Source organism: Pongo abelii, chromosome 16, assembly GCF_028885655.2.
Source record: "Pongo abelii isolate AG06213 chromosome 16, NHGRI_mPonAbe1-v2.0_pri, whole genome shotgun sequence".
Taxonomy (NCBI): Eukaryota; Metazoa; Chordata; class Mammalia; order Primates; family Hominidae; genus Pongo; species Pongo abelii.
In genome coordinates, this window is record NC_072001.2 from 87,094,243 (window position 1) to 87,120,414 (window position 26,172).

Below are 26,172 nucleotides of genomic sequence, written 5' to 3' on the forward strand. Positions count from 1 at the left end.
GGGGTTTCACCATGTTGGCCAGGCTGGTCTCGAACTCCTGACCTCGTGATCCACCCACCTCGGCCTCCGAAAGTGCTGGGATTACAGGCGTGAGCCCCCGTGCCTGGCCTGCTTTGTGGAGTTTTTAATGGAAAATTCCAAACATATGCAGAAGTAGAACAGCATAATAAACCATCACATACCTACCACCTACCTTCAACAATTAGCAACTCATGGCCAAACTAACTCCATTTATACCCTGACCCACTTCCCCACACACACTGGATTGTTTTGTAGGAAACTGTAGGTATTTTAGCATGTATCTCTCAACGCTAAGAGCTCTTTTTTTTTTAAAACTTACGTTATCATACCTAAAAAATTATTCCTTAATATAAGCAAAGAATGGTGTTCAATTTTCACAGATTTGAACATCTCACAAACATCCCTTTTCATTTTTATTATTTAGTTATTTATTGAGACAGGGTCTTCCTCTGTCACCCAGGCTGGAGTGCAGTGGGGCAGTCATAGCTCACTACAGCCTTGAACTAACTCCTGGGCTCAATTGATCCTCCCGCCTCAGCCTCCCAAGTAGCTGGGACCACAGATGTGTGCCATCATACCCAGCTAATTTTTATTTTTGTAGAGACAGGGTCTCACTATGTTGCTCAGGCTGTTGTTGAACTTGAGCAATCCTCCCGCCTTGGCCTCCTAAAGTACTGGGATTACAGGTGTGAGCCACCGTATCCAGCCACAAACATCCTTTTTAGAGTTGACTTGTTGCTTTGTGGTTTTAAAGAGACCAAACTACTTTTCTCAGAACTGACCTGGTAAGTTCATTCTCAGCCATCATGAAATCTTGAGGAAGTTAAAGTTTCTTTTTTTTTTTTTTTATTATTATTATTATACTTTAGGTTTTATGGTACATGTGCGCAATGTGCAGGTAAGTTACATATGTATACATGTGCCATGCTGGTGCGCTGCACCCACCAACTCGTCATCTAGCATTAGGTATATCTCCCAATGCTATCCCTCCCCCCTCCGCCCACCCCACAACAGTCCCCGAAGTGTGATGTTCCCCTTCCAAAGTTTCTTATCTGAAGATGACTGAAGTTGGACAAGATGCTATTAGTTTCATTCACACTCACGTTTTCTAAAGTTTCTGAGAAACAACTTTGCCTACAATGCTGTGTGGCAGTAGATGTCAGTCGTGAAATGCCAGTGAGACCACTGAAATCCTAATCCGAGAGGTCCCAGGTTAACCCTGCAAGTCACCAGGAGGAACCTCTCTATTCTACCTCTTGGCTATTAGTATCTTAACATTTTCCCGCCTTTGTTTTATGCAATTCTGGGTGACTCCTTTTCTGCTGGAGGCTCCTAGTAAAATTCACTTTTGCACACTGTCCAAACTAGTATCCTAGGTTGTCAACCTCCCTAAGAGTCAGGGAGCAACAGGGTATGCACTGGAGTCATCGGCTACAGCTAAGGCTGTCTTAAAGAAATTGTGAAGTTTGACTGTTTTCTTTTCCCCCTCCTTTTATTGTTTTTATAATATACTTACTGACCCACATAGGCATGTATTTCTATATAATCTGTTACAAGGTTGACTTGATTCTTTTATTTTCCTCTTTTTCCGTGTTTTAGTGAACTTTCCCCTTCACCTTGGGCCTGTTACTCTCACCTGTACCTCCACTTTTCCTCCCACGTACTTTGAACTCCAGCACAATGGCTCCCTTCAGCTTATGCTTACTCCTTGCATTCACCCCTCAATTCTACCATACTCCCAATGCCACCTTTGTTATACCCTCTAAAGTGGCCCCTCTTTTTTAGGGGACAGGGTCTCACTCTGTCACCCAGGCTGGAGTGCAATGGCGCAATCTTGGCTCACCACAGCCTCGACCTGCTGGGCTGAAGCCGTAGTCCTGCCTTAACCTCCTCATCCCCCAGTAGCAGGGACTACAGGTGCACACCACCATGCCTGGCTAATTTTTATATTTTTTGTAATGATGGGTTTTGCCATATTGCCCAGGTTGGCCTTGAACTCCTGGGCTCAAGTGATCCTCCCATCTCAGCCTCCCAAAGTGCTGGGATTACAGGCCTGAGCTACCACGACTGGCCCCATGACCCCTCTTTTATCTACTGGAAAATAAAAAAAAATGGGCTTTGAGGACCCACTTCTCTTCAGGAGCCAATGCACTCTGCTGCTTGATAATAGCCCAATGTGTGCCTTTAATTCTCACCACAGCCTTTGAGAGGAGGTACCAATATTGCCCATTTTACAGCTAGGGAACTTGAGGTACAGGGAAGTTAGGTAACACATCTGAAGTTAATAAGGATGGGAGGCCAAATACAAATCCAGACAACCTTCTCACTTAACCACTATGCTCTACCTCATAACCCCAAGAAGTGATTTTTATGGTTATAGAGAATAATACCTCAGAGGTAGGAGATATTCACCTGAGATCAAGCAAAGCAGCAACTGCTTATTTCTATTAGGTCAGATTGGCTCTGGGTAACAGTATCTTTTATTTCAGCATTTCCTAAAATGTTCTCTGGAAAACTACCTAAGGTTTAATTGCAAATAAATTCATCTAATTTAGAAAATACAGGCTGGGCACAGTGGCTCATGCCTGTAATATCAGCACTTTGGGAGGCTGAGACGGGAGGATCACTTGAGGCTAGCAGTTAGAGACAAGCCTGGGCAACATAGTGAGACCTCGTTTCTACAAAAAATACAAAAGTTAGTGGGTGTAGTGGTGTGTGCCTGTAGTCCCAGCTAATAGAGAAGCTGAGGCAGGAGGATCCCTTGAGCCCAGGAGTTCGGGACTGCGGTGAGCTAGGATGGCACCACTGCACTCCAGCCTGGACAACGCAGTGAGACCCTGTCTCAAAAAAAAGAAAATATAGTACATTGTGTTCATTTATTGGAATTTCCTAAGTCTACATTGACATATTAAAGGTCCTAAAAACAAAGAATAAAGAAATTTATTTCACTTTGTTTAGCATAGTATTTCCCAAACCTATGGAGCACGGAACCTTTTCCTGCTGCATAACACTTGTTGACTTCCCATGGAAACACTGCTTTCTGTAAACTTTCTGAAGTGAAGATAAACAGAGATTATTTCAGAAATTGTGTTTTGTTTTGTTTTGTTTTTTTGAGATGGAGTCTCACTTTGTCACCCAGGCCGGAGTGCAGTGGTGTGATCTCGGCTCACTGCAACCTCTGCCTCCCCGGTTCAAGCGATTCTCCTGCCTTAGCCTCCTGAGTAGCTGGGATTACAGGTGCAAACCACTGTGCCCAGTTAATTTTCATATTTTTAGTAGACACAGGGTTTTACCATGTTGTCCAGGCTGGTCTCGAACTCCTGACCTCAAGTCATCCGCCCACCTTGGCCTCCCAAAATGTTGGGATTACAGGCGTGAGCCACCATGCCTGGCAGAAATTGTGTTTTAATTAAAACAAAGCCTAACTGGCTAAATTAATCATAGGTCCAGCTTGACCTATAAGAAATAAGCAGTTGCTTAATTAAAACATCTGAATCTCTAGCCAAATGGCATTCACCAGCCTGTTTTATTGTAACCCTTTCTGACCTGGAGGAGTTTTAGGAAGGGAGTGGTGATGATACAATTGTGCCATATGTAGGCAGCGGGACGTGCTGGAGCAGCCTGAATGTGAATGAACCTCCCAGGCTCCATTCGGCAAGCTTGTATCAGGAGGGCCCCAAGGTGAAATTTCAGCTCTGACAATTATAGTTGGTGTCCAGTGTCTTCCTCTGTAAACACTGACCTCAGATTTGGTAGATATAAACTGCCCAAGTTATTTCCATAAAATGACCCAGCTGGATCTAAAGGTAGACTCTAATGTCACCAGCTATCTGTAGTCATTTCCTAATTAATATCTGGCCAAAGACTACCTGGTTCTTTAGTTCTAAATTAGGACTACATCTCATTGTCAATGCTCATTTGTAGGGAAGCAGCCAGGGCATGGGGTTGCCAGAACTTGGGATCATCCAAGGCTTTTGGCAGCAGAGGTGGAAGTAAGAGGCCCTGCATGGAGGATGTTGGAGGAGGAAAGGCCAAATTTGCAGAAGCAGCAGGCCCATAGGAGTTTTGAGGGTTGGTAAAAGCAGCCAGTGGTCTGAGGAGCTCCCAGGATCCCATGGTAAGAGTGCCTGGGAGCCTTTACCTTCACAGCTCCAGGCAGCTAGGTCAGCCCCTCTTTGCTAATGGAACACTCCAGTTCATTCTTTCCCAAATTTGCCTTTTGTAAGAATCACTACAGGTGCTTATTAAACATGCATATTCCCACACCTCATCCCAGAAGTACTGAATCGGAATGTTTAATGGATTCCTGTGTGATTCATACGATGAGGCAAGTTTGGGGAAACACTGTTCTTTCTAGTTGCTCAAAGGCTCTTACTCAGTAGTAATGGGCTCAGTCTATTCCTCCTAGTGCTTTTGTTTCCTATCAGCTAATTTTTTAGCCTGACTGGGGACTCCACAAGGGTCCGTGTCATTTCAGAAGAGATGGCAGGCCCAGTGCGGTGGCTCATGCCTGTAATCCCAGCATTTCGAGGGGCTGAGGCAGGAGGATCACTTGAGCCTAGGTGTTTGAGACCATCGTGGGCAACATAGGAGATCCCATATCTACAAAAACTTTAAAAAAAAAAATTAGCTAGGTTTGGTGGCATGCACCGGTAATCCCAGCTATTCGGGAGGCTGAGGCAGGAGGATTGCCTGAGCCCAGGGGTTCAAGGTTGCAGTGGGCTATGATTGCACCACTATACGCTAGCCTGGGCAACAACAACAAGAAGGCAAGGTTTCACCATGTTGGCCAGGATGGTCTCAATCTCTTGACCTCGTGATCTGCCTGCCTCAGCCTCCCAAAGTGCTGGGATTATAGGTGTGAGCTACCGTGCCCAGCCGGCAAGGCCTCATTCTTATTTTCTTTAGGGGCTTTGGGCTTTTCGCCCCCTCTGGCCAAGGTCAAGTCTAGCCTGATGTTGGGTCCCAGCTGGACTAAGTTTATGTTTTCTCCCTTTTCTCTTGGTTAGCTTTACCCCTCTTGTTTTAATAAAAAGTAGTTTAGAAGTGGTTTGATGGACCGATATTGGTGTCACTGTGTTACCTTTTATATTAAACTTCTTATCTGCCTTAATTAGCCAAGAGTATGGGGCATATACTATGTTCAGAATTAGGAACAAAAAGTGAACTAAGCATGTCCCCACTTCATGGACTTTTTTTTTTTTCTGAGACAGAGTCTCACTCTGTTGCCCAGGCTGGAGTGCAATAGCACAATATCGGCTTGCTGCAACCTCAGCCTCCCGGGTTCAAGCAATTCTCCTACCTCAGCCTCCTGAGTAGCTGGGATTATAGGCACACGCCACCAAACCCGGCTAATTTTTATATTTTTAGTAGAGACAGCGTTTCGCCGTGTTGGTCAGGCTGGTCTCAAACTCCTGACTTCAGGTGATCTGCCTGCCTCAGCCTCCCACGGTGCTGCAATTACAGGCATGAGCCACCATGCCTGCCCTCTGGACATATTTTTTTTTTTGAGACAGAGTCTTGCTCTGTCACCCAGGCTGGAGTGCAGTGGCACGATCTCGGCTCACTGCAAGCTCCATCTCCCGGGTTCGCGCCATTCTCCTGCCTCAGCCTCCCGCCCGAGTAGCTGGGACTACAGGCGCCCACCACTGTGCCTGGCTAATTTTTTGTATTTTTAGTAGAGATGGGGTTTCACCGTGTTAGCCAGGATGGTCTCGATCTCCTGACCTCTTGATCCGCCAGCCTCGGCCTCCCAAAGTGCTGGGATTACAGGCGTGAGCCACCACACCCGGCCTGGACATTTTTTAAAAGTTTGTGTGGGCCGGGTGCAGTGGTTCACATCTGTAATCCCAGCACTTTGGGAGGCCGAGGTGGGTGGATCACCTGAGGTCAGGGGTTTGAGACCAGCCTGGCCAACATGGTGAAACCCCATCTCTACTAAAAATACAAAAATTAGCCAGGCTTGGTGGCGGGCACCTGTAATCCCAGCTACTTGGGAGGCTGAGGCAGGAGAATCGCTTGAGCCAGGGAGGCAGAGGTTGCCGTGAGCCAAGATCACATCTCTGTACTCCAGGCTGGGCGACTCTATCTCAAAAAAAAAAAAAAAAAAAAAAAAACAAAGAAAAAACCCAAAACAAAAACTTGTGTTGGTATGGGATAATGGAAAAGTTCTGGAGATGGGTAGTGGTGAGGATTGCACAATAATGTGAATATACTTAGTGCCACTTAAATCTACACTTAAAAAGGATTACAATAGTAAGTTTTGTTGTTATGTATATTTTACCACAATTGAAAAAAAAAAAACTTGTTTAGGGGACAGTATATCCAAGAACCAACTGAGGAAGACATTTTTACAAAGTGATAAACCAGTGAAGCACAGGAATTTAAAGGGATACTTGAGTAAAGTAGATTGAACACTCAGCTTTTGTGATGGTTTTGAAGAAGGTAAAGAATCAGTAGATTGGAGAATTATGCAAATGGAGAGATGGCATGTGCCAAGAGAACAATAAGTCGTATGTAATTGAAAGCAAATTTCTAAAAGGAGGGGTCTGTTACAGAGGCAACCCTCATAGTACCACCCAACCTGCACACGAGAAGTGTTTGCTGGGTAGATGAGGGGATGAGGAACCCAAAGAAAATGGTGAAAGAGGAAATCTGTATGAGTAAGTGGGGACTGTGAGAGATTAACCAGCCTCTCGCTTTTTGTGAGTAGAAGCGTATTGTCTTGATTCCAAGTGACTTTCTGGAAACTGTTGTGGTATCGTAGCTCGGAAGTAACAGAAAGGAAACTCCTGGAGACCCTGCGGGGCAAGCAGTTGGAGAGATGGTGGAAATGCCACCTCACTGGTCTGCTCATTTGCGGCCAACAGCCAGATAAGGCATCTCTGCCCTACATAGGAGCTGGGAAAGAGCTGGAGGTGGACCTTGGAGCAGAAGCCAGGTCTTACAGGGAGCCCAGCACAGGCCAGGGCTTTGTGGAACAGACAAAGTCTAAAGCCTGCTGGGCAGCTGAGGTGAAGGTAGCTTCCCGCAAAGGTGTTCCTCACTATGAGGACCCCAGATTTGCAGAAGACCTCACATAGAGCAACTGGTGGATCAGCTGAAGCAAAGATTCTAGGAACCAGAACTACCGAGGCCTCCCAGATGGGGCTGGAGAAGAGAGTAGGAGTGGGGCCGGGTGCCTGATAAGCTAACCATGCCAGCCACACCATCTGCAGCTAGGCTGGCGCATAGTAGGTGTTCAGTAAATATTTGCTACATTTGAATTAAAAACCCACTTGTTTCTATTTTGTATTAATTGCTTTTTGTTTGTTTTTGTTTGCTCTTAGTATACTGGCAAGGAGTTATCTCGCTTTTTAAAAAGTTGATATTTAATTCAGTGAAATCATGCTGAAGGGGGATTGATCCACATTAGAACAGAATGGCCCCTTGGATACTAACGGCCACTTTGTCATCCTCACAGGCTCACTTTCCTCCCCGGTGATTCCCTCAGTGTCTCCCTCAGCCCCACCTCGGTTCAACATACACTTCCCAGGTTCAGATACTGACTTGCTGATGGCTCCCAAGTCTCCCTTCCAAGCTGTGTACCTATAATATCTAACTGCCCACTGGACATCTCCTCTTATTTGTTCCTCAGATTCCTGCATCTCAGCATGTCCAAAATTGCACTCATTATCTCACTTCTCTGACTTGCTGCTGCTGCTTCTCCCCCTCTTGAGAAGTATCACCCTCTACCCAATGTCTCCGGTTGGAAGCCTCAGCTGTGTATGACTCCACCATTTTCTTCACTCATCCCTAGTGTTGCTGAGTCTCCCTCAGGCATGGCTCTCAATTCCAGCCTCACCCATCTGAACCTGACCCATGCCAGCTTTCCAGATATACACACAGGCACCTTCTCGTTTTGCCGGTGCCAGTCGGAGGCAAATAATCCTTAGAACTCCAGGCTGTCTCAGAGAAAGTTAGGCGACTTCAGAATTAATTCCTTCTGCTATGTGTTTACAGGAAGTACTGCACCTCCCTGGACTTACAAATTCTTTGAATTTCTTAGTTCTTCTCCAGAACGCTAAATCTCATACAAGCCCAGCAAGTGAGCTGGGTGTCCTCCTTTTTGTTCCACCAGTTCCTAAACTTTCGGGGCTCTGGGTATCACACCTACTTCTCTTTGAACACTAAGACTTGGGCAGTGGTTCTCAACCCGGGCTGCGCATCGGAATCATAATCAGTTTAAAGGATTGCCGATGCCTGGGCACCACCCAAACCAATTAAATCATTCTTTCTGGAGGTGGGGCCCTGGTGCTGGTATTTTGTCAAGTCTCCAGAGGTGATTTTAATGTTCGGCCAAGGTTGAGAATGACTGGTTTAATGTGTATACTTCCACCATCTGTGCCTTGGATCCTCAGAACTGTGCCCACTCTCCAGACCGGCCCTTTCAAGTTCTTCTCCAGGAATTGCTTAACCTGCAATGACTGTGCTCTGCCTTCACCTACCTATTATCCAACAGCCACTCTGTGCGTGCCAATGGGAAACAAGTATAACTATATGCTGACAGTGGGCAGTGTTATGTTTTGGCCACCACCCTGAATCTATTTACCTTGATTTTCCTCTAGGTGTCCGCCCCAGTCCTACACCCACTTCATGCCTTCTGTGAGAAGCTGCCTCCACACCTCAGCCCAGACTGAGCCAATCAGGACATTCCATTCCCCTGGCCACAGTGATGGGCTCAGGAATCGGCCTGTGCCCCAAGGCAGGGCAGTCAGACACGGCGAGGCTTCGTTCGGAGACTTTGACTTGACCTGTTTGGGAATTTGCTAGACTTGAATGTGAGATGAGAGTCCAGAAGAGAGCTTACCTGAGGATGGAGCCAAACAGAACAAGAAAACCCCAGGGAGGGACCCTGCCCTTGAAGACCTTAGTCTAGTGGAGGAGACACCTGTTAATAGGGGTAAAGGTGACAGTGAGTGTGACAGCTCAGAGCATGGGGCAGCATAATCAGGATGCCCCTGGGGGCACTTGCAGCGGGCTGGGCTATTCATGTGGTCGTTTCTATTTTTGCCTCTTGGAATTGAATTCTGCTGGGAGGCAGCCAGTGAGGTCCAAAGTCCTCCTCAAGGTTGTTGGATTGTTTGATGATTGACTCCCCACCCCTGTTCCCAGCAGCTGCAGCTTCCCAGGCCCTTGCATTGCCAGAGCTCCCTGGCTCTTCTCTCTAATCAGGCTCCCAGCCTCACTGGGGGCTGATTAAGACATTTCCTGTCCTTCCCCAATCTTGGAGTCTTGCTAAGATCCTCCTGACAAGCTTCTCCTGCCTCCAGCCTGCCTTTCCACAACCTTCTCCCATCTGCTGCCAGAGAAGCTAAGACACAAGTCTGATCATGCCACCCTCCTACTTCAAAACCTCCACTAACTCCCTGAGGCCTGAGAATCAAGTCCAAACTCCTAACATGACCCGGAGGTCTTTCACAGAGTGGTCCCAACTTACCTCTTGTTCCTGGCCACTTCCCACCACACTGTTGAGCCAAGCACATGGCCATTCTTGTCATTTCCTGTATAAGTCATGGCCTTTAATGCCCCCGTGCCTCAGCATGTGCTGGTCTCGTTGCTGGACATAGAAATGATCTTCCCTCCTGTACATCCTTGAGGACCCAACTCACACATCCCCTCTTTGAAGCCTTCTGCAGGAAGTACCTTATTCATACCTCGGTTACATTATATTTAGCTTATTGTTTAAGGACACAGACTGGCTCAAAATAGGTGCTCAGTTAAGATTAAATAAATGGGTAGGCCGGGCTCGGTGGCTCACGCCTATAATTCCAGCACTTTGGGAGGCCGAGGCAGGTGGATCACGAGGTAAGGAGTTCGAGACCAGCCTGGCCAACATGGTGAAACCCTGTCTCTACTAAAAATACAAAAAATTAGCCGGGCATGGTGGCGCATGCCTCTAATCCCAGCTACTTGGGAGGCTGAGGCAGAAGAATCGCTTGAACCCGGGAGGCAGAGGTTGCAGTGAGTGGAGGTCGCACCACTGCACTCCAGCCTGGGCGACAATGTGAGACTCCGTCTTAAATAAATAAATAAATAAATAAATATATAAATATATAAATATATAAATAAATAAATAAAAATGGATAGATGCTATCAAAATCTCTGGAGGCATCCAGGACACACAGACTTAGGAGAGCCCTGGATGGGAGAGGCAGAGGACAGATAGGACTGCTGGAAATCGTTTATAGCTCACCTTCCTAAGGGTAGGCCCTTGGCCTGATTGGAAACAGCAGGGGCTGGGACTGGTGGTCCCATACTGATCTGGTGTCATCTTAAAGAGACAGCCCATAGTCTTCTCCGATCCTTAGGTGCCCTGTAGAGGGGTCCTGCATCTAAGGAGGGCTCTGGATACAGATTGGCAAAGTGTTATCTGGCAGGAAGTACACAAGCTGTTTCCATGGTGGGGGCAGATTGAGAATCCTCAAACTGTACTAAATTTTAAAATGTTGATTATATAAGAACCATTTTGACAATATTAATTCAGTCACAATAAATGAAAATTTCACCCTAGTTCCACCATTATAGCCAGTAATAATAATAATAATACCTGTAATGTATTGAAGATGTACTATACTAGGGACTGAGCTAAGCACTTTACAGATACGATCTCATTCACTCTGGGTTTTTTTTTTTTTTTTTGAGACGGAGTCTCACTTCTGTTGCCCATGCTAGAGCACAGTGACGCAGTATCTTGGCTCACTGCAACCTCTGCCTCCTGGGTTCAAGTGATTCTCCTGCCTCAGCCTCCCGAGTAGCTGGGATTACAGGCATGTGCCACCATGCCCAGCTAATGTTTATATTTTCAGTAGAGACAGGGTTTCACCATATTGGTCAGGCTGGTCTTGAACTCCTGACCTCAGGTGATCTACCCGGCTCAGCCTCCCAAAGTGCTAGGATTACAGGTGTGTGCCACCACACCTGGCCTCATTCACTCTTCTCAATAGTCCAAAGAGATATCCCCACTTCATAGATGAGAGCACTGAGGCTCAGAGAAGTTAAAAACTTGCCCATGGTCACAGATTGTCAATGGTAGCGCCAGGACTTAAATGCAGGTCTGAGTCTAATACTGATGCCTTTACCCTATATTCCTTCTGCCATCCTAATAAACTTTTTCATTTTCTATATTCCAGGTCTTGTCCATATTTTCTAATTTTACATAATTATACTCATAGCACAGCTGTAATTTGGATTATTTTACAAACTTAACTTTATATCCTAATACACATCCCATCCACCAAGTCCTATTGAGTCTACCTCTAAAATATCTATAATCTGTAATCCACTTCCCTTCATCTCCACCCTTATCTTTTGTCTAGAGCCTCTTAACCAGTCTCCACGTTTTACTCTTGTCCCCTTCTTATCCCCTCTTCTCCCAGGAGTGAGTGATATTTTAACAATATAAACCAGATCACGGCATTCCCCAACCCATCAGTGGGCTCCCACTGCATTTGAATAAATCGCAAATCCTTAATCCAGCCAAAGGCCCCTGCATACTTCACCCATGCTTTGCTAAGCTCACTGCACTCTAACCACACTGGCCTTCTCCCAGCTTTTCAAAACAGCCTGATTTTCTACCACCTCAGGGCCTTTGCAGTTTCCTCTGCTTGGAACCCTCCCCTCATGCTCCCCATGACTGATGCTTCTTTGTCTTCAAGCCTCTTCTTTTTTTTTTTTGAGATGGAGTCTCACTCTGCCGCCCAGGCTGGAGTGCGGTGGTACAATCTCAGCTCACTGCAGCCTCTGCCTCCTGGGTTCAAGTGATTCTCCTGCCTCAGCCTCCTAAGTAGCTGGGATTACAGGCATGTACCACCATGCCTGGCTAGGTTTTGTATTTTTAGCAAAGATGGGGTTTTGCCATGTTGGCCAGGCTGGTCTTGAACTCCTGGCCTCAAGTGATCTGCCTGCCTTGGCCTCCCAAAGTGCTAGGACTACAGGCATGAGCCACTACACCCAGCCATCAGGCCTCTTTTTAAATGTCTCTTCAACAGGCCATTCCTGACCACCCTCCTCAACCTAAATTAGGTCTCCTATTCACACAGATCGTAGTTTATATATTTGTGTGATTATTTGATTAATACCATTCACACAATCTTATAGTCCTATGACAGAAGGACGTCTGTTTTGCTGAGCACTTTATTCCCAACACAGTGCCAGATACACAGCAGGTGATCTACATTTATTGAAAGAATAAATATGTTTATATGTTACTATACAGGCTTCACAAATGTAATCTAATAGCTGCATAATACCTGACAGTTATCCCTTTAATTAATGGCTTTAATAAGACATTTGTTTCATATGCAGTTGAAAGAACTGACCTTTTATGGTTACAAGAAAAAAAAATGTTTGAAGAAAAAGAACGTAAAAATACGTAGATTATAGGTTTTGAAATCAATTTAGTAGGTTATGAGCAGTACTGCTTTTAAAAATAGAACAGAATGGGCTGGGCACAGTGGCGCACGCTTGTAATCCCAGCACTTTGGGAGGCTGAGGTGGGGCGATCACGAGGTCAAGAGATGGAGACCATCCTGGCCAACATGGTGAAACCCTGTCTCTACTAAAAATACAAAAATTAGCTGGGGTGGTGGTGCGTGCCTGTAGTCCCAGCTACTTGGGAGGCTGAGGCAGGAGAATCGCTTGAACCTGGGAGGTGGAGGTTGCGGTGCCCCGAGATCATGCCACGGCACTCTAGCCTGGTGACAGAGCAAGACTCCGTCTCAACAACAACAACAACAACAACAAAACAGAATGATGTCTGAATGCCTGCCTGGCAGGTGAGAGGATAAAGATTGTTTTATATAACTTTTTGTTTCTATTTTATATTGATATACCTATAGACATAGTATGTATGTGCTGAAGTATGTACCAGGTTGCAGGTTGTAGTGTAAAATATATTTCTTACTGTGGATTGTAGTTTAAAAAAAATGAAAAACTCAGCCAGGCTCGGTGGCTCATGCCTATAATCCCAGCACTTTGGGAGGCCGAGGCAGGCGGATCACGAGGTCTGGAGATCGAGGCCATCCTAGCTAACATGGTGAAACCCCATCTCTACTAAAACTACAAAAAAGTAGCCAGGTATGGTGGCATGCACTTGTAGCCCCAGCTACTCAGGAGGCTGAGGCAGAAGAATTGCATGAACCCAGGAGGCAGAAGTTGCAGTGAGCCCAGATCGCGCCACTGCACTCCAGCCTGGGCAACAGAGTGAGACTCCGTCTCAAAAAAAAAAAAAAAGAAAAAGAAAGTAAAAATACGTAGATTATAGGTTTTGAAATCAATTTAGTAGGTTATGAGCAGTACTGCTTTTAAAAATAGAACAGAATGGGCTGGGCACAGTGGCGCACGCCTGTAATCCCAGCACTTTGGGAGGCTGAGGTGGGCCGATCACGAGGTCAAGAGATGGAGACCATCCTGGCCAACATGGTGAAACCCTGTCTCTACTAAAAATACAAAAATTAGCTGGGGTGGTGGTGCATGCCTGTAGTCCCAGCTACTTGGGAGGCTGAGGCAGGAGAATCGCTTGAACCTGGGAGGCGGAGGTTGCGGTGCCCTGAGATCATGCCACGGCACTCCAGCCTGGTGACAGAGCAAGACTCTGTCTCAACAACAACAACAACAACAAAACAGAATGATGTCTGAATGCCTGCCTGGCAGGTGAGAGGATAAAGATTGTTTTATATAACTTTTTGTTTCTATTTTATATTGATATACCTATAGACATAGTATGTATGTGCTGAAGTATGTACCAGGTTGCAGGTTGTAGTGTAAAATATATTTCTTACTGTGGATTGTAGTTTAAAAAAAATGAAAAAGCCAGGCGCGGTGGCTCATGCCTGTAATCCCAGCACTTTGGGAGGCCAAGGCGGGTGGATCACGAGGTCAGGAGATCGAAACATGGTGAAACCCTGTCTCTACTAAAAATACAAAAAAAAAAAAAAAAAAAAAGCTGGGCATGGTGGCATGCGCCTGCAGTCGCAGCTACTGGGGAGGCTGAGGCAGGAGAATCGCTTGAATCTGGAAGGTGGGGGTTGCAGTGAGCCGAGATCGCGCCACTGCCACTGCACTCTAGCCTGGGTGAGCAGAGTGAGACTATGTCTCAAAAAATAATAATAATAAAAATAAAGTAAAAATGAAAAACTCTGATTTCAGTGGCTTGCCTTTGAAGTTATTCGAACACTTCAAAATCCTCAGGTATTACCTGATAAATGACTTGTTCAGTGTTCTACAAGCTCACTTTTCTGATATTGCTGATTACTATGCATGGAGGATTTGGAAACTCCCAAGATTATTTTATTTTTTACAAACTTTTTTTTTTTTTTTTTTTTTGAGACAGTCTGGCTCTTTTCACCAGGCTGGAGTGCAGTGGCATGATCTCGGCTCGCTGCAACCTCTGCCTCCTGGGTTCAAGCGATTCTCCTGCATCAAGCCTCCCGAGTAGCTGGGAGTAGCTGGGACTACAGGCGCACGCCACCACACCCGGCTATTTACTTACTTACTTAATTAATTAATTAATTTATTTTTTGAGACGGAGTCTCGCTCTGTTGCCCAGGCTGGAGTGCAGTGGTGCGATCTCGGCTCACTGCAAGCTCCGCCTTCCAGGTTCACGTGATTCTTGTGCGTCAGCCTCCGGAGTAGCTGGGACTACAGGCGCCTGTCACCACGCCCGGCTAATTTTTTTGTGTGTGTGTATTTTTAGTAGAGACAGGGTTTCACCGTGTTAGCCAGGATGGCCTCTATCTCCAGACCTCGTGATTCACCCGCCTCGGCCTCCCAAAGTGCTAGGATTACAGGCGTGAGCCACCGCGCCCGGCCAATTTTTGTATTTTTAATAGAGGCGGGGTTTCACCATGTTGACCAGGCTGGTCTCGAACTCCTGACCTCAAATGATCCACCCACCTCGGTCTTCCAAAGTGCCGGGGTTACAGGCGTGAGCTATCGCGCCCGACCTGTCCCTTGACTTTTTTTACTGTCCTGAGATGCCAGGCTTATGTGGGCATTGTGTTCTCAGCAGAAGATGATCCCGTGGAAGGCCCGGGGGATGAAGGTTAGGTTAGTCCCAGTGCCAGCCTTTGGTAGAAACTCAGGACCTGATAGGTAGAAAGGCGACAAAGAGAGCCTGCTCTTCTTCAAGTTCTACTTTTGCCATCCTAATTCCCCTCGCTCTAAGGATAAAACCAAGCTTGATGAAGCCGCCTTAAAACTGTCCCTTCAGGTGGGAGCCCTCATCTCATTTTTATCCAGAAAAGAGCCCAGAGCATCTGCCGCGGCCTGTAGGCTCTTCCCTGCCACGCTGGCTTCCGGAATTTCACGGTGGCGGGTACCTTAAGGCCACTAGGCCGGGCAACTGGCAGGAAGATGAAGGTGGGCTTTAAGGAGGAGCACAGCTATGCCCATCTCAGACTCTGAAGACCCGAACGAACTCTAATCTGAATGTGTGACCTTGGGCAAATCACTTACCCTCCCCAGGCCTCGGTTCTCTTATCTGCAAAGTAAAGGTAGCCCTAAAGTCCCCACCAGGTGTGAATGGGACTTTAAGTCCATCAGGCAGGATGTTGGTGGCACTGCGCCAGGCCCCCGGGTCGGCGTGAGGCGGGGGCGCGCCAACGCGGGGTCGGCACCGAGTACTGGGTGGCCCGGGAGAAAAGCGGCGACTGCGCGGCGGCGCGGGGGACGGCGCACACACTGCTGCGCCCCCCGCCTCTTGGCTCACTGCCGCGGCCCGGGGGCCACGAGGTTACGTAAGGAGCAGGGCGGGGGTAGCGGGTGGGGAGGGCGGGGCGGGCACCGCCCCAGCGCGGCCGCCCAGCCCGCGGAGGCCCAGCCCCCGCCCGCCCGCGCCTGGCGGCGGTGGCGGCAGCGGCGGCAGTGGCAGCCGCGCAGCCCCGCGGAATGGAGCGGCGCCGGGGCTGAGCCGGGCGCGCACGGGCCGCCGCATGTGCCGCGCGGGGAGCGGCTGCCGAGCGGGCGGAGAGCGAGTGCGAGAGGCCCCGTCGGAGCGGCCGCCAGAGCAGCGCCGGAGATGGGGTGAGTGAGCCCGCGCCGCGCGCTCTCCGCGCGCCCCTCCGGAGGGACTGCGGGGCCGCGGCTGGCGTCCCCGGGCTCGGAGCCTCCGGGCGGGCCGGCCCCCGCCTCCCCAAGCCGGAGCGAGCGCACACTCGGCGCCCGGGAGCCTGGGGCCACCTGACTCGCGCCCTCCGCCGGGGCGCGCGGACACCCAGCAGGGGCACCCTGGCCTGGGCGCGGAGCCCGTGGCCCTTCCCCTCCCATACATCCCGGGCACGGGGGCACCTGACGGGGACCGGTACCATGGCCGGCCTCCTGCCTTGGCCATTCCGCGGTCTCTTCGCCCCTGGGCGCAGTCAACTCCAGGGCCTGTGTGAGTCTAAGCAGTTTGTCGTTCTCCACGTTTGGATTTATTACAAGCAAAATGGAAATCGAAGTTTTCCTGGAAATAATCAAATAATAATAAACCTCCAGCGTAGGAATAGTGGACTTTGGATCTGCTTTGAGATGCTGAAGATGATGGAAGTCTATAAGGAACCTAGATGAGGCTTCAGTCTTTGAAACAACTGAGTAGATGCTCAGGAGGGAAGTTGAAATACTCTGTCGAAGTGACTAATGCTTCTGAGTATATAAAGTAATTTAAGCTTTCCCCTCGGCGTCTCTCTGAGCAGTAGGCTCTGCGAGTCTGGGAGCCACTGTGCTAATAGCACAATAACTCCTTACATCTGCTCACCCTATTTGGGCACACGTTGATGGTTTGCCATACGTATTCAGGGGACACTTGTGTCCACTTTACAGATGAGGAAACTGAGGCCCAAAGTGGTTCGGTGACTTCCCCCAGGTTGTGTAGCTGATGAACATTTGTGTAGCAGGGGTGGCCTTGCCACTCCCTGACATGTGGGCATGGAGGTGGGTAAGTGAACCAGAGTTCCTAAATCTCTCTGTTCCCTGCTGCTGAACCCAGCATTCTTCCAACAGCCCTTCGCAGGACTCAAATGCTTCTGCTCCGAGGGTCTAGAGATCTTGCTTTCCTGTTTGGGATGGGTGGGGCCTGGGAAGGCAAGAGTGCAGTGGAAGGAGCAAGATTGTCCTGGTGCCCTGGCTCAGCCCCCCTGGGTCAGTGGCTTTCTTGCACCGTACTCCAGGTTAAGTTTCTGGAGTCATTTTGCCTGGTGAGTCTTAGCCATGGGAGCTGCAGAGTGTGTGAGGGGATCAGAGGCAGGCCAAGAGGAATTTTGAGGAACGGAAGTGTGAGGGCTGTGGGCCAACATGAACTGGACATGACAGAGGTGAGTGACAGAGAGGAGGAGGCGCGATGAGCAGCGAGGGCTGAAGAAGTTTGCTTACATTTAGGAGATTTCACATGAACAGCAACTGTCGGTGATTTTACCCAGAGGCACCCAAGTTAGCAGGCCGTATTTCTGTAACATTTCCAGTGAGTCCTCAGTGGACTGTGAAAAGGCTGATCTTTGAGCAGTGGGAGTCTTTGAGGTTCTCAGATTTCATACTTTAAAAAAATGTACAGGGAAAAAGGAGTTGGCAAATGTAAGGTCTCAGGATGGAAGATAAAAGGGATCTGGTAATTTTAACTCTCTTTCTGGCCCTCCCTCCCCCTGGCCAACACAAAACCAATCCACCATACTTGTGTGATCAAAAACAAGTACTGAAACTCTGTGGTTGAGATCAAATAGTTCTGTGGAAATGAAAATGTTTACTTATAAAACCTTAAAGAAAATGTCAAAAAATAATTTTTGTTTGTGGAGAAGCAGGGAGGAGACGCTTGGGGATTTTGTTTAAACACAGAATATGTCTTTCATGTAATTTTAACATCATTCAATAAATGTATATATTACTCACTTCTCGTAGGTAAAGGCTGGTTTGTAACTCCTACCTACCTCTGCCATTTTTAATAGATCCATGTCTTCTATTATTTATGTGAAAATACAAGCCATGGTCGTAAATTGAGATGCAGCTAAGGGCTGGGGAAGCAGTTCAGACAGGAGGGTGGAGGGAGCCGTTTTAACTGAAAATAGAACCAATGTCATCCTTTCTGAGAGTTGTGTAGGATGGAGGGGGAAGAACTTTTTGAAAGGGCAGCTAGTAGAAAACCTTGCTGCGATCCTACAGCTTCGTCATGGCTCTGCTGTGTAGACAGGACTAGGATTTAAGGGGAAGAAAAACCAAACTATTTGAGTTTACCTCCCCCCACTTGAGATGCTTCTCCTCCCTCAAATGTTCACTACCATTTCCCACTTCTCTTCTGCAAAGTGTTCTGTGTTAAGTGTGGTCTCTCCAGTGAGTTAGTGTTCTTACTCCCTAAGGCAACTATTTCATACCTATTCCCCTTTCCAGACCTCTCCCCTTCCTATGCACACCCGTGGCTTCCCTTTCAGTTGACAAGATAGGCACCTTTGACCAAGGGAATGTCTTCATTTTGCCACCACCTAGTCTAGTATGCAGCTGCTGCTACCTTCTCCTACCTGCCTGCTGTGCTGGATGACCAGTCCCTCGTCTCTTCCTACTAGGGGCCCCTTCTTCTGGGGTAGCCTCCATTCCATCCCTTCCTCTTCCAATCTTTTCAGAGATTGTCTCTCCTTCCTAACCACCTTTCTCTCCGGGGTCTTCTCCATCACTATAGGAGCATACATCTGTCCAACAGAACTTTCTGCACTGCTGGAAATGTTCTGTATCTGCGTGGCAGCCACCAGCACATGTGGTTATTGGACACTTGAAATGTGGTTGTTGAGACTGAGGACCTGAATTTTTAACTTAATCTAAATTTAAATAGCCACATGTAGCTAGTGGCCACCATATTGGATAGCATAGCTTTAGTTTCTCTCATCTTAAAAAGGAGCTCTCCCTCCCTCCTACATCCCTCTCCTGTTTCACTTCTTTGCTCTTCTTCGCCTGAAAACACCTCAGAAGATACATCCAAACCCACTGGCTCCATTCACTTTCTCCTGCCATTTGTTCACTCTCCATACTCTACAGTCTTGCTTCTGCCTCACCTCTGCACCAAAACTGCCAGGGTCTTGGGTGGCCAGGGGGTTGCCAGATCTCTGCCTCACCTCACTTCACCTCTCTCTCAGCAGCATTCCTCACAAATGACCACTCCCTCTCCTCAAAACAACACCCCTCTCAGCTCCTCTGGCCCCACTGTTTCCCTGCTTTTCTTCTTACTCCTAATCATGGGGTTGCCCAGGGACTGGTCCTGGTTCCTTTTCTCTGTCCACACTGTCTTCCTAGGTAATACCGTCCCACCCGCAACTCCTCCTCACCTTCCCATGGCTTCAAATGCCATCGATATGCCCGTGATGCCCACACTTGAATTTCTAGCTCAGATCTTTCTCGGAGCTTCTGACTCTCGTCAATACATGGAGCTCTCGATATGCCTTCCAGTTCTCACCTTCCTTCCGTCTTCCCCATCCCAGTCAGTGGCCCTACCATGCACTCATTTGCCAAGAGTCATCCTTGAGTCCTCTTCCCCACCTCTCACATGCAGGCTATCAGTTTGTCCTGTGCGTTCTACTTCCGGGATATATCTGGAGTGCATTCACCTCACCCCATAGCCATAGTTCCCACTCTAGCCACCATCACCTCCTTCGTAACAGGCCCCCCAGTATCCACTCTGGGTTGTCTGCAGTCCATTTTTCACACAGGAGCCTAAGTGACCAGCTTTTAAAATCATAAATCAGATCATGTCATTCCCCTTTTTAAATACCTCCCGCTGACCAGGCGCTGGTGCAGCTCCCCCTGCCGTGCTGCTGTGCCCCTCACTGTGTTCTGCTAACATAGATCTCCTTTCCTTTTCTTGCCTTACCTGAGATCCTTGCACTTGCTGTTTCCTCTGCCTGGAATTCTCTTACCTTCCTCTTTCCTTTCAGACTTTGGCCTCAGGGTCACCCGTTCAAGGTCTTTCCTGCCATCCTGTTTAGAGCACCCACCTCCAGAACTGTCTAACCCAGCCCCTTTTCTTTTTTCTTTTTCTTTTTTTTTTTTTTTTTGAGACAGAGTCTTGCTCTGTCACCCAGGCTGGAGTGCAGTGGCATGGTCTCTGCTCACTGCAACCGCTGCCTCCCGGGTTTAAGCGATTCTCATACCTCAGCTTCCTGAGTAGCTGGGATTATAGGCATGAGCCATCACACCCAGCTAATTCTTTTTTTTTTTGAGACGGAGTCTCGCTCTGTCGCCCAGGCTGGAGTGCAGTGGCGCGATCTTGGCTCACTGCAAGCTCCGTCTCCCGGGTTCACGCCATTCTCCTGCCTCAGCCTCCCAAGTAGCTGGGACTACAGGCACCCACCACCACACCCAGCTAATTTTTTGTATTTTTAGTAGAGACGGGGTTTCACCGTGTTAGCCAGGATGGTCTCAATCTCCTGACCTCATGATTCGCCCGCCTCGGGCTCCCAAAGTGCTGGGATTACAGGCATCAGCCACCACGCCTGGCCACACCCAGCTAATTCTTTTGTATTTTTAGTAGAGGCAGGGTTTTACCATGTTGGCCTGGCTGGTCTTGAACTCTTGGCCTCAAATGATCTGCCCACCTGAGCCTCCCAAAGTGCTGGGCCCCAGCCCTACCTTTGTTTCCTATAATTGCTCACCACAGCATGCCAGTAAGCATGCAGGTGTTATTTACTTGTTTATAATCTGTCTTCCCCCAGTAGCGTCCCAAAAGGATAGGGCCTTATCTTTTTCACCAGTGTATTCCAACACCTAGCACAGTGCCTGGCGTCCAGTAAATAATTTTTGATTGAGTTAATGCTTGAATGTTGTGGGCAGCCTTGCTTGGATGCTGGCCTGGAAGTTGTGATAATTTTTGGATTAACTTTTATATATCTTGCTTAATTGGGAGTTGCAAGGGCCAAGAGAGAAAGAGATCACATTTGGATGCAGCTTTAACATTAAAGCAAGCCATTTAGCTTTTATTGTGACGTGGGTTAATTTTCGGGCTGTCTGCTGTCATTTGAGTACTGGAGTTGTAAATTACCTTTTTACTCTCCTTCAAAAGACTAACAGAAAAGCCAGCTTGTCTGCTGTTGTGACTTTTAGCTGATTTTGTCAGTGTTTACAAATAAGATCTAAGATCTACTGTATTACTGTTTGGCTTCATTTTACACTAACTTATTTTGTTCAGCCAAGATTACCTTGCCATGTACGGGTGCCACAATCTTGGTTATCTAATACCTCGGGCTGCCTTTTGGTACTCTATACCGATTTACTTTCCTTTGATGTTCATTCATTCCTTCTTTAATTTTCCATTCCCCCTGAATCACGCCAGACTCTGTAGTTCCAACAAATTATAGGGCTGTTCTTTGGGGTTTGAGTTGACTACAATAGATACAGTCCCTCAGATATGTTGAGGTGAGTTTGTCTTCTCTTGGTCCTGTGGGTTTGTTAAACTTCACTTTCTAATGTTCCTTCAGTCTGTACATTGGTAAGGCAGTTGGCAAGTGCTGTAGGGATCCAGAGATGAGCAGACCCACTAGTTAGTTCCTGCCCTTGGGGAGCTTATATTTTAAAAAGGGAGATAAACTACGTACACAAGTACCAGCTTTATATGTGAAATGCTGTGACAGTAAACACAATGTTATGGTCCATTGGGTGTCACAGGTGGTGGTGGAGGGGTGCCCATCTATTTGGGGAATTGAGGAAAGATGCTGTGGTACATTGTGGGGAGGACAGATGCTGTGGTACACTGATGGTTACAGAGCCATCCCCCTTAGTGTCTGAACTGGAAGAATACACAGAATTTGGAATGGAGTAGGCACTAAGTAAGTAGATATTGAATGAGTGTGTAAATAGGTGTGAATGAATATTCTCTTTCGGTTGACTTTGTTTTTTTTTTTAATAAAGTTACACAGCTTATTAGATAACAATAGGATAAGGAAGGGGACTAGAGGATGTTGCAGTAGGGTAGAGATTTTAGATGGGGATCCAGTGAGAAGACTTCACTGAGAAGGAAGCATTAAAGAGCTGAAAGAAGGAGGAGAGTGAGCCATAGAGGTGTCTGAGGGAAGTGTTCCTGGCAGTGTGAATAGTGTGAACAGCAGGTGTAAAGGCCCTGAGGCAGGGGCATGCCTGGCTTGTTCAAGAAATACTAAGGAAGCTAGTATGGCTGGAGCAGAGTGAGCCAGAGAGAGCACGAAGGTGACGAGGTCAGGGAGGTAGCAATGGCCAGACCAGTCTTTGGGTTGACTTTTACTTTGGGAAGATGCCATCATTCTTGTTGGAAACTGCCCTGAAGTTTCTGGTCCAAGAGTTGTTAGGAAAGAATAAAAGCATGTTTGCTGCTCGCACAGTTCCCTGGAAATATCAGGGCCGAGTAATTCTGCTGAAGTGGGACGCTGAGCAGAGCACATGGTTTATTTTTGTCAAATAGACTCAGCGATTTGTGTAAATTATTAGGTTTCTTTTCTGGAATGGCTCCTGAGGAACTTAGAGTTAAATGTGTGTTGACCCTTAGCAGATTTATCAGACCTCATCCATTACCTTTATTTCTAGCTCAGTGTGATGGCCCTACCCTGTTTTGTCTTTACCCTTTATCATCTACCACTTTTTTTTTTTTTTTTAATTTTTTTGAGACAGAGTCTCGCTCTGTTGCCCATGCTGGAGTGCAATGGTGCGATTTCGGCTCGCTGCAACCTCCGCCTCTTGGGTTCAAGCGATTCTCCTACCTTAGCCTCCCGAGTAGCTGGGACTACAGGCGCCTGCCACCACGCCCAGCTAATTTTTTGTATTTTTAGTCGAGATGAGATTTCACCCTGTTAGCCAGGATGGTCTTGATCTCCTGACCTCGTGATTTGCCTGCCTTGGCCTCCCAAAGTGCTGGGATTACAGGCGTCAGCCACTGCGCCTGGCCATCTACGACTTTTTTTCTTTTTCTTTTTCTTTTTTTTTTAACGAAAGGAAAATAGCTTTGCTTTTTTCTAATTATAAAAAAACTACATGTTTATACTGAAAAATAACAGCATAAAGAAGGAAGTGAAAATTACTTGTCATCCCACGACTTAGGGATAACCTCCATCAACATTTCAATGTCTGCCTTTGTACTTTTTTCCACGTATATATGTCTGTGTGTGTCTAGATGTATGTCTACATAGAGCAAGTCTATTTTTAACAAAATGCAATCATTTTATACATCTGTCTTGTAACATAATTTTTCCAACTTAAAATATCTTGAGTGGACATCTTTACATGCCAATAACTATAAAAATACCTCATCATTTAAATCCACACCTACTTCTAATTTGTCATTTTGCTAAATCTTATACATCTTTGTAAACCTATTTAAATCCTTTCTGGAACAAGACAGGCTCTTTTTTTTTTTTTTTTAAAGATGTTTTAGCAATTTCTTAAAGCAGTTGTTTGCTTTAAATGAATTACTGAAGGAAAGAAATGGTAGAGGAGACCAAGATCACCATTAACACTGGGTAATTTGCAGTGCCTGTGTCATTTGGGTGAGTCACGGCTCCTTAGTGAATCTTGGTAAGAACATCAAGGATTCATCGTTGTTGCTAAGGGTGGTTGGTGGACCGAGACCCAGCTGCTCAAATTGTTTCTCCTTGTTTGGAAATATCAGGGCCGAGTAATTCTGCTTTAAGACTTGGATGAGAAGGCTCTTTGCAAGCAGGAAGCACCCATGCCCATACCTCGAAGGCCCCCTTCTGCTTTGAAGGTTCTTTGGTGTATATCACACCCCTCCTTCAAAGAGAATTCCCCCAGTGAGCCGGTTGGCAGGGATGTATACAAAAGGAAGGACATTATATTTCCTGCTTTAGTATGAAGGGAAATTAAAAATTAAAAAAAAAAAAAACCCTGGGCAAATCCACTGAAATGTCACCACAGCCTGCACAAACATCTAAAACCTTTGGATAAAGAACTTCCCTTTGATGCACGAGGTGGGGCTGAGGGCAGGGACCCCTTTTCCGTTTGACAAGAAAAACTTTCTTCACCTTTGTCAAACGTGAACAGCAGTCAAATAGCATATTTACAATAGAGAAAAGGCATTTTTCTGAATGTTAGAAATCTGTGGTGTGTCAAGTCCTGACTTCATAGATCTTGAGAGTTAGACTTTGTTTTTTCCCCCCAGGGTGAAAATAAATTGAGCAAAAAGAAGCATTGTGAGGAATTGGGGCAAAAAGCTTCTAATTTGCATTGGTTTTGATCCACTGGTCTTTTAAGCACTGCTTGTTATGTGTCTGCATTTTCTAGGTATTGCGCACAGAGGCTGCCCCCAAGTCGTATTTATAGGTTTGGAGGTGAGAGCTGGCATCATGATCCAGTTTCCTAGCGGGGTGCGTTTTGTGTGGGAAGAACGGCAGGATGGGAGCCTCTGAATGCATGATGAAGACTCCAGTAGTTCTACCACCGGGGTGCTGTTAGTCATATGGTATCATTCTGGTAGAATTTATTTAAATTATATTTCAAATTAGCTTGTTAGAATAAAAATATGCTTGTGGGGAACACATTTAGACATTTGTCAAAGACTAGAGAGATTTAAAAAAAAACATTTTTATTCATAAGCCTGGTTGATAGTCTTATTATTATTCCTCTGAGGAACTGGAGATGGTAGAGTCCCCATCCCTGTGCAGACAAGCTTAGGATGAGGCTTTGCCACCAGCCAGAGGAGTCAGGGTGAGAGTTGTGTATTAAAAAGAAGCTCTTGAGTACACAAGTGGCTCCCAGTCAAAGGAGGGCCGAAGTGAGGGTGGGTCCCAGCTATGCAGGGGCTCTAGGAGGCCCCTTTCTTTGCCCTGCCTTGGGAAATCTCTGTCCAGATCACCAGTGAGGGGCAGGCCAAGTCCAGCCTGCCTTTAGTCCTCCTTTTGTTCTGGGGGTAATCTTCTCTGTGGGTTATGGGGTGGGCAGTATCCATAGGGACCTGATGAGTGAGGAATATTGCAGACCCCACTGCCTGGGCAATGGATCCCTTTTGGGATCTCTAATTGGGAAAGCTTTTAATTGGAGTTTTTAGATAAATGGAAAAAAGGAGAGTTGTTTTGGCTTATGTCCTGTGGGAGCTGGTGACAGAGAGGGTCCTCATGGGGAAAAGGAATGGAGCCTCTTCCAGGATGCTCCAAAGACAAGGAAAAGGAGCTCCCAGTGGAGGTGGCATCAAGGCATATTTCAGCTCACTTGGTATGAGGAAGAGCTCTCTAACTCCTCTAAGTGGACTTAGCGTAGACTCAGCTGTCTTAGCTGCATTGTCATGGAGCACCGTTGGTTGTGGGGGCTGCGAAGGATGGTTAAACACATACAGCTCAAGCCCCAGCCCTCCTCATCCTCACTGGCTGTGTGAGCTTAGATGACATATTTTCTCTTTCTAAGCTTCACTGTCCTCATCTATTAAATGATTGAGGTGATTAAGTAGAAAATGTGTATAAAGCATTTAGCACAATGCCGGACACATAAATAATAAATGATGGCCAAGTTTATCATCATTATCATTACCACAGCCATCATTTCTTCTTTGGGTGGGAAGTTGGCCCTTTGGGCACCGTCTGGAGTTAGGTGGTTGGGGATGACATGTGCTTCCATTCCCTCATCCTTAATCCCCTTGGACACTCTCTGAGTCTTCAGCCACTGTGTGGCTGCCTTCCAGACGACCCAGTCACTCTGCTCCCAGTCCTGAGCAGTGCCAGAGTTGGCTTCCAGTCATCAGGTGACTCAGGTAATCTGAGGCTTGCCCTGTGAAATGTCGCCTCATATTGCTAAGCCTCTCAGGTGGTGTGGGTGGAGGAATGTCGCCAGCCAGAGGATCGGGAAGGCCAGGAGAGTGAGCTGACCCATGTATATCAACAGGAAAACCAGTCTGCCAACCAGTTGCTTTTACAGGGAGGTGGAAGTGTGGACAAAGTTAAGTGGTTTCTCCCCATTGTGGCATCAGACTAGGGATTTGTGTTGCTGGTCAGGGAGCCCTTCATTGCTTATTTGTATATGCATTCGCTCATTCATTCAACAGTGACCTACCTGTGTCAGGTATTGTCGTGGGTGCTCGGAACACAGTGATGGACATCGGTGGCTCTAGGATGCTTACAGGGTAGTGGAGAAGTTGGACATCAAGTAAACACTGCCCAATGGATGGGCATTGGAGGATGTTGTACCAGGGGC

The 26,172-nt window shown here is 47.1% G+C and overlaps 1 protein-coding gene across 6 annotated transcripts in view; it reads left to right on the forward strand.

Annotated features, from left to right (window-relative positions):
- Window positions 1–26,172, forward strand: part of HOMER2 (homer scaffold protein 2) — a 144,605-nt gene that overhangs the window by 18,508 nt on the left and 99,925 nt on the right. Inside the window, exon 1 of one of the 6 annotated variants that reach the window (XM_024232577.3) lies at window positions 15,894–16,083. The exons of 4 other annotated variants lie outside the window; for them this stretch is intronic. In XM_024232577.3, the coding sequence (XP_024088345.1) occupies window positions 16,079–16,083 (5 nt within the window). In that variant the 5' untranslated portion in view covers window positions 15,894–16,078. Of the gene's footprint in view, window positions 1–15,893; window positions 16,084–26,172 lie in introns of those variants that run through there. One more of the 6 variants, XM_054531774.2, reaches the window with a different exon arrangement.